This window comes from Lepidochelys kempii, chromosome 6, assembly GCF_965140265.1.
Source record: "Lepidochelys kempii isolate rLepKem1 chromosome 6, rLepKem1.hap2, whole genome shotgun sequence".
Lineage (NCBI taxonomy): Eukaryota > Metazoa > Chordata > Testudines > Cheloniidae > Lepidochelys > Lepidochelys kempii.
In genome coordinates, this window is record NC_133261.1 from 114,229,969 (window position 1) to 114,239,265 (window position 9,297).

General features: G+C 34.7%; 1 protein-coding gene across 4 annotated transcripts in view; it reads left to right on the forward strand.

Annotated features, from left to right (window-relative positions):
• KLC1 (kinesin light chain 1) overlaps window positions 1-9,297 on the forward strand; it is a 62,779-nt gene that overhangs the window by 47,327 nt on the left and 6,155 nt on the right. For 2 of the 4 annotated variants that reach the window (XM_073349766.1, XM_073349767.1), the window contains exons 13-14: window positions 702-832; window positions 7,799-7,865. In XM_073349766.1, the coding sequence (XP_073205867.1) occupies window positions 702-832; window positions 7,799-7,865 (198 nt within the window). The remainder of the gene's footprint in view (window positions 1-701; window positions 833-7,798; window positions 7,866-9,297) is intronic. The other 2 variants (XM_073349768.1, XM_073349770.1) reach the window with 1 other exon arrangement.

Sequence of the window (9,297 nt, forward strand, 5' to 3'; positions counted from 1 at the left end):
GAGAAAACAATAATTCTTTGGCATACAAATTTGATATGTACTTAAGAGTTAGAAACTTCTGTGGGCATAAAATGTGAATTTAATGTGCAGAAAGTTGTCATTTCATCTTGTTTTATATTTTTCTGAAACATGGTGAAAGAAAACTGAAATATAAGAATCTAAATATATATTCTCTGATCATAAATGGTTCCTAAGTTTTTAATAAACTTAACTTATAGAATTCACTAAATATGTTTAGTGCACATGGCCTAGATAGTTGAACAAAAATAATAAAATAGTTCATTCAGACCTTGATAGAATGCTTTTGCTTGATACTGTACTCACCTTTCCCATATGACTGCATCAAAGTAAACGTGAAATGTTATGGTGGTGGTGAAGGTGTTGGTATGCATTTGTGAGTCATGTATACTTTGAGATTATTTTTTTAACTGTTATGAATCATAGTTAACTATAAATTGAATAGATTTTCATATTTCTGAAGTCCTTGTGATAAGTAGGCACTGTTAAGTCTGAATGCTGACAGTAATCTTCCTGATAAAATACAATTTATATGTCATTTTAAAATATTTATATAATTTGGCACTATTACCTATCGGTAGCAGAACATAAGTATTTTGACTATACATGTTGTTGTTGTTAATTCAGCTGTGGGGGAGGGGCAAAAACTGTTGCAGTTTCACATTTGTTCAAATTTTTTTCAGGATGGCACTGGATCTTTAAAACGCAGTGGTTCCTTTAGCAAGCTCCGTGCTTCAATTAGACGCAGCAGTGAGAAGCTGGTTAGAAAGCTGAAGGGAGGAAGTTCACGAGACAGTGAACCAAAGAATCCTGGGTAATTATTTATTCTTAGATGAGCTGGTGTGCTCCCAGTTCGTACCCATTTTGTAGCCTAGCACTGATCTAGGTAGCCTTTTCTCTTGTGGCTATTATCTACCTTTACTGCATGTAGAATTGTAGTTCATAAAAAGGTCTTAAACATATTGTATTCCTTACTGAAAAGTGATATAGGGAATAATTTAACTCTATGCTGACAGTTCCTTAATATTAACAGTGGAAAAAAATTAATTTATTTTAGTATTTATTGCTCAGTTGTTGTTTTTTACAGAACTTGCAACTTCTTAAAGGAGGATGCTTAGCATGATGGCAGCTCTAAGAAAAAGCTTTATTTAGAACATGTTTATATAGTCAGAGTATTATTGGTGCACTTTATTAAATTGCTAAATTTCTTTTTTCCCAGAGAATAAATTAAGTTGCCCATACTTTATTCTTAAGTACTGTAGTGGGAAAAGGGATGTGGGGGCAGGGGTTGTTTGTTTTTTGGTGTTTTATTTTTATTTTTTGCTTCAGTAGAACTCACGACTAGCATAGCATTATGAATAGTTAATGTATTAAAAATAAAGGTCAGTGTTAACACAATTTGACATCAGACTTTTTAAATCTAAGAATCTGGTTCTATACAAACAGAATGCATTTCACATATTGTATGTATTAATTTTCTACTAACATTTAAACTTGCTCTTTATCACGAGTATAGAAGTGGAAAGCTACTGTTAAAGCGAACAAAATGTTACCTCTCAATCCTTAGTGTTGAGGGAAAACGTTTACTGGAAGTCAGCATAAACAATCATTTTTAGTCATGCTTCACTTAGAAACTAAGGCTTAGTGTACCTAAAAAGTTAGGTCAACTCAGCTATGTGACTCAAGGATGTGAAAAATCCACAGCTCTGAGCAAGATGGTTAAGCTGACCTAAATCCTGGTGTAGACAGCACTAGGTCGATGGAAGAATTTTTCTATCAACCTCGCTACTGCCTCTTGGGGAATGGGTCACCTATGTTATGGGACAACCTCTCCTGTCAGCTTAAGCCTTAGGTAGTGTCTACACTGAAGTGCTACAGTGGTGCAACTCCAGCGTTTCAAATGTAAACAATCCCTAAGAAGGATTAACTACTGAAACATCCACATTTCAAAGGGCAGAAAATAGTGTCAAAAAAACTCTTAACTATTAAATATATATGTACTGTAAATTCAGTGAATCAAGAATTTTACCACATGCTATTAGCTACATGTTATGTGTTAAATTCTCACACCACTGAAGTCAGTGGCAAAACTTCCACTGAATTTAAGGAGGGGAGGCACTGTGTATTTTCATGGCTTTAAGTGTATTTATAATTCCTGCTGATGCACAAAACGATATGTTCATCTGTTTACGTATTGCACTATGCAAACTGAAACATTCATCACAGAATTGAGCATAAGCATTACCTTTTTCCTTAATAGTCTTACAGTTCTAGCAGCATATCAGGTTTAGCCTTGAATACTTTTTTCACTTTGGAAAACAAACCAATTTGGTTCCCAGCTACAACTGTTAGAACAGCATTGCTTTATTGAGCTTCTGTTTAAAAGTTCTAAATAAGAGAACTTGGGTTGTCTTCATCTGCTGGAATAACAATCTGAATGAGTGAGTCCATATGATAAATACATTTAGAAGTATTTATGTAGTAATATAAATTGGTTTGTGATGTCTGGGGCAGGGACAGGGTCATGGGGGCATATCATAAACTGGTGTAAATTATCGTAGCTCCATTGGAGATCTGCCACATTATTTTTATCTGCTTGTAAAATATCATGCACACCCATGATACTATATAAATAATTTCTGTTGCTATTTAATTATCATTTTTTGATTACTTACCTCATTGATATTTGCTTTGAAGTGTTTTCAACCTTACATCTGACCAGATAGTATCAATCGTTAGTAAAAATTCATTTCTGAGCGGGTGAAGATGAGATTCTGTGCCCAGTGAAGTCGGTGGCAAAACTCCTACTGAATTCATTGGCGCACAAGCAAGCTGTCAATGAAAGGGTGTTTTTTCAATGAAGGTAGGGTGGAAGACTGGATTTAAAAAACAAACAAACCCCCACACAACAGTATAATGGAAGAAATACAAAACTGCAAGATAGTTTAGCAAAACAGTGCAAATACAAGCCCAGAATGAGTCTTATTCTTCCAACATCCATAGTTAAAAAATTTGTAAATGTTTCAATCATTATCAACTCCCCATATTGCCAAGGTTTATCATTTGTTTTTATAAACTATAATTTATATCTAATAACTATTTCCTTTACCCCCAATATTTTTGGGGAGGTTTAAAAGTTTTTATGACATTTTATGGAACCAGGTTCCTATTCCTGGTATCATGCAGTTAATAATAGGGAAATATATGGACAACTTGTTTTTTATAAATTGTAAATAATAGCTAAAGGGTGTTTCTACCATATTTTGAATATTCACACTTACTTTATTCGGCATTGCAATCTGCTGTAAACATCCTCTGTATGTGTGCTGCATGTAAGTAAAAGTACTCTACCCACATCAATATGAACTGTATTTTTGACCCTATGCCACCTAAATGTGTGTGATATTTATATTCATGAAAAAGTTAGTGTAGAACAGATGCTAAAATGCCAGCATCATTCTTGGTTTCCAGTGTTCATAAAGTGTCCTGTGCTCTTTGAAAGACTGTCTGATATTTGAAGGTAAAATTCTTCATTAGCTTATCTGTTATGTACATATTCCGCAAATAGTTCTGATTTCAAAATCTTTCATTGCTGGTGATCATGTAGTGCCGGCAAGAAAAAAGTTTCATTTTGAGGTCCTAGGATGAGTGTGCCGTACTGGCACTTTTTTTTTTTTTTTAATTAATCTTTTGACTAGTAAATGTACAAATTCTATCTGGAAGTTGATGAGAATACCTATACAACCCTTGTTGTTGTAGATTATAAAATCTTTTAAAAATCTTTTCATTTTCTTAGCTATTTTAGGAAGAAGTTAAATATCTGGTTTGTAAAATTTAAATTTTTTTAACCCTTTCATGGTTTTCTAGATCATGGAAGTGCAATTTAGAGGATAGGATTTAGTAAAATATATACATATGTTTACACAAGAATACTTTCCAATAACTTCTTTATTCATAATAGGTTTTTTCAACTTCATTTCCAGTAGTAACATTGCTTTCCATAGTAATTTGCTACATTTAGTTAAAACGGCTCTGTTTTCTTTTACTGCCATTTGATTTTTAAAAGTGACAATTTGATGTATATATTTTTATATAAACACACATTTGTGTTTAAGATGTTGCAAATAACTGAATACAGTATTGCTAGTGTATATAAAGATCTACTGACTTCTCAGAAAAATGGTTTGTAAATAGAATGTTGTTCAAGATTTTCCATGAGAAATCATGTGGTTTTTTCTTCTCACCACTACCTCTGCCTCTTCTGTTTTCTGTGAAGACTATATTTTTGCTTTGCAGTTCACCTGTTCCTGCTGCTTTGTCCTCACTTACAGTCATAGTCATTGATCATGCTGTCAAACAAGGATTATGATTTCAAATGAGGAATATATAACAGGAATAGATGAGCTCCAAAGCCTTAAAAACCCAGTCTTCAGACATCTATTCAGAGAAAATTGAGGGAAGGAGGGAAAAAACACTTATCAAATTATTTATAGGTAAAATGTTTTCGATAAGGTGATAGAAGGTCTGTAAGAGTTAGATGTTACAAACATACAATACTTGAAACTTGGTGTGAACTACTTTCCATGGACATTTACTTTTTATTTGATTTCAGATCTTTAATTTTACATCTATTTTGCTCTCCATTGTTTAAAATTTGACCACAGAACAAGTTAGCTAAGTTGTTACAGCAAAAATAAAAGCAAAGCTTTTTTAAAATAGCTGTTTGTTATAACACAAAGAAAAATTATGCATGTATTTTGAGTATTTTTAGTCTTGTTTTTTACTTGAAAAAAGTTACAAGTGCATTTGCCAAACTAATTTTCATCTGTAGATGAAAATCTAATTTTACTTCTAAAGTAAATTGGCTGCTAATAACTTTTAAAAAGTTGAAACTTAGTGATGATATTTGTTTGTTGAGGTTCATTATTAGCACTGGAGCGAAAGTAAACAAGGCATTTAGGTAGATTTATACCTGTGGATTTTTTTTTTGTTTTCCTGGAGTTTGGATTTTGTTTTTAATAAACCTTTATGCTCTTACTTTTTGAAAAGAGATTTTCATTTGTGATGTTTTGTATGTGTGTTTTTACCGATTAACATACTTTAACTTTCATGTGTAACCTTAATTGTATATTTTATGTAAATAAATAACAGAGAGGTATAAACCATGCATGATTCATTGCTTCTTTTTTGTTGCTAACTCTTATGTCATATTTTAAATTATGTGCATTCTGCTATCTGAAACATTCAAAATTAATTGCATTAAAAATGTAGTATACTTACATTGTGTAGCTGCTGCCTGCATTTATGTGTATAGGTATTTTGTATTTTAGTTTCAGTATTCCAAACATAACACATTATTTGGGCTCAGATCTATCAGAGCACTTAAGCACATTCTTACCTTAAGCACATGCTTACCTTTACGTCTGAGTAGTCCTGTTGATTTCAGTGGGACTAATGACTTGCTTATTGTGCAATATGAGCTCTGCAGAGAGACCTCCACACATGGCTTCAGGGAGCCACCTCTGCAGATCACACTGCAGGATTGGGGCTTAACTTTGGTGTTAATAGCGTGACAAAATAATTTTATTTAAGGTGCTCCTTTAGAAACTGACAAATCATAAAAAAGACGCGGTGATCTCTTACCAACAGAGCACTATGTTCTAGGTGACATACAGGTATTTGGGATGGGGAATAGCCAATTCATATTGTACCATTTCAGTAAAATCTTCTGACATTGGGGACTATTTAATACTCTTAACTTAAAATGTATATAACCTCACTTTAAATATTTTAGTCTTAAATGTTGTAGATGTTTGAATAATCTTTAGTAAAGATCAAGATGAAAGCAATTATTAATCATAGAATCATAGAATATCAGGGTTGGAAGGGACCCCAGAAGGTCATCTAGTCCAACCCCCTGCTCAAAGCAGGACCAATTCCCAGTTAAATCATCCCAGCCAGGGCTTTGTCAAGCCTGACCTTAAAAACCTCTAAGGAAGGAGATTCTACCACCTCCCTAGGTAACGCATTCCAGTGTTTCACCACCCTCTTAGTGAAAAAGTTTTTCCTAATATCCCATCTAAACCTCCCCCACTGCAACTTGAGACCATTACTCCTCGTTCTGTCATCTGCTACAATTGAGAACAGTCTAGAGCCATCCTCTTTGGAACCCCCTTTCAGGTAGTTGAAAGCAGCTATCAAATCCCCCCTCATTCTTCTCTTCTGCAGGCTAAACAATCCCAGCTCCCTCAGCCTCTCCTCATAACTCATGTGTTCCAGTCCCCTAATCATTTTTGTTGCCCTTCGCTGGACTCTCTCCAATTTATCCACATCCTTCTTGAAGTGTGGGGCCCAAAACTGGACACAGTACTCCAGATGAGGCCTCACCAATGTCGAATAGAGGGGAACGATCACGTCCCTCGATCTGCTCGCTATGCCCCTACTTATACATCCCAAAATGCCATTGGCCTTCTTGGCAACAAGGGCACACTGCTGACTCATATCCAGCTTCTCATCCACTGTCACCCCTAGGTCCTTTTCTGCCGAACTGCTGCCTAGCCATTCGGTCCCTAGTCTGTAGCTGTGCATTGGGTTCTTCCGTCCTAAGTGCAGGACCCTGCACTTGTCCTTATTGAACCTCATCAGATTTCTTTTGGCCCAATCCTCCAATTTGTCTAGGTCCTTCTGTATCCTATCCCTCCCCTCCAGCGTATCTACCACTCCTCCCAGTTTAGTATCATCCGCAAATTTGCTGAGAGTGCAATCCACACCATCCTCCAGATCATTTATGAAGATATTGAACAAAACCGGTCCCAGGACCGACCCTTGGGGCACTCCACTTGATACCGGCTGCCAACTAGATATGGAGCCATTGATCACTACCCGTTGAGCCCGACAATCTAGCCAGCTTTCTACCCACCTTGTAGTGCATTCATCCAGCCCATACTTCCAATCCTTATCCTCAAGAATGCAGAAGTTGATGATATAAAATAGTTAATACAGAGTTATCTTGATTAGCAGTAGCCCTTCTAAAATAACAAGGTCTTAAATTGATTGTGTTATCTTTGTGGTGTATTGCTTTCAGAAGACCATTTTAGATTTTAGGACTACCACTGATTGAAGCACGTTATGGCCGCAAGCATGACAAAAGTTAATAGTAGCAACAATCTTGTATTGTCCTTCATTTCAAAATAGACTTAGCAAGCTTTTAAAAAAATCTGCTATAAAAGCAATGTTTGTGGTAACCTGTTAGTTTTTGCCTTATTTATGTAAACCGAAGTTTTTCCATAGTTTTTACTAGTTAAGTACAGCTTATTTGATAAATTTATTAATATGTATTAATATTTTCACAAACATTTCCTAAACAACTACATTTGAATAATTTGATTTTTTAAAATTAGCTAAATAACTTTAAAATGAGCATTAAAGTGGAGCATATGTTAAATTAATGTATTGATTCAGCAAGATGACATTTTGGAAACTGAAATAATTTGAACCATTAAAGATATGAACATCAAACACGTAATGTGCTTAAGTACTATGGGGCTGGCAATTATTTTGATACATATCTTAGAATTAAAAGAGAGAAGGAAAATGTGCAAATATATATAAGTAACTATAGAAAGTATTTCTCTTAAAGAGCATACTTCATATTAGGTTTCATAGGTTGTATTAAAACTCCCTTAAGTTTGCCTCACTATTATTATACTTGTGTGTTTAGAGTTTAGTTTTCAATTATTCTGATTGGTTTATCCTTGCATGTTCACTATCCTGGTTGCAGCATGAAGCGTGCCAGTTCTCTGAATGTTCTTAACATGGGTGGCAAGGCTACTGAAGATCACTTTCAAGTAAGAAGCCCTATAATATTCTTACACAAGTAGATACCAGTAGCAGGGTTTGGGCTGAAGAGCTTGAGAAACAGTAAAATGATAAACCTCTTGGGACCCAATAAGACTCTCAGTATAGCAGAGCACTTTAAGCATGTGCTTTAAGTCCACTGGCATTCAGCAAAGCACTTAAACACATACTTAACTTTAAGCACCTGCTTAAGTCCCATTGATATCAGTCAGTTAAGCAGATGCTTAACTATTATGCTGAACTGGAGCCTGAATGAGAATATTGGAATGGCTAGTAAGTTTTTTTGAATCTTACAGTCTTGTAATATAATTTAAAAAGGCATACTTGTAAAGCTCAGATAGTCTGTATTTTTGATAAAAGAAGCTTCTCTCAAAAGGTGTTCTTCTCTCACAACTAGGTGTTGTGTGCTCTCAAATCCCAATTACTTCAGTAGGAGCTCAGGATGCACAGGAGCAGGCCCTAAATTTATCTGATCTGTTAAGAATTGCTTCTACCAAAATGTAAACTGTAAATATTTTGCCTAACTGTATTCAGTGTATCTGATCACTACTACACATAACTGTTTGTACCTAATAAGTCACCATTGCATATGTTGTCAAGCAAAGCTAGTAATGTTCTGTGTTCTAAACAACGTTGTGCATTTTACTAACAGCAGCTGTGACTAACTTTGGGGGGAATATTAATTGCATCAATGCCAGCATACTGTATTCTGTAGAATCTTTACCTTTATTTGCCCGAAGGCTTACAATAAAAGCACACGCTGCATGGATCTCTTTCACTGTTGTGTGGCATAAAGGTATCTCCTTAGTATTATCCCTAAAGAGTCTACTGCAGTTTTTTAATTCTCTGAAATTTATGCAAAGATTCATTAATTTATGTGAACTTTGACCAAAAAAAATCCACCAAGGTAAATCAAAAAGCACTTTGCAACGGTAATACAAAAAGTGCCCAGGGCTTTCAAAATCAGATTGTCTTGGCCTAGGAGTATTTAACTTTATAACTGGTTTTCTATACATTCCATAATCTGTACTTTCTCAACAAGCTGTGCTTACCACATGCGAAATGTATAAAGTTAACAATGTGTTTACAAAAATTTTCCCTGGTTTGCCAAGTAGACACTTGCCAATATCCCTAGGCAGTCAGCCCCTTCTGTAATAAATATCTGTTAGGAATGCAAGGGAAGTGCTCAGATATTACTACATTTGTTCAGTTTAGCTAGTTGAAGTAAAGATAGTTATTAGGATGTGAAAAAAAATCTTATATAATCTCTCTGACTAAAGTAGGTAAGCAATACTAGTTTCCTAAAGTACACCAATTGTTCAAATATTTGTTTTAGTTTTTAAATTTTTTTATCATTCTTTTTATGCAGACATCCAGGTTGCTCAAGCATTTTAATAATTTTTTTTCATTTTTTTCATACAG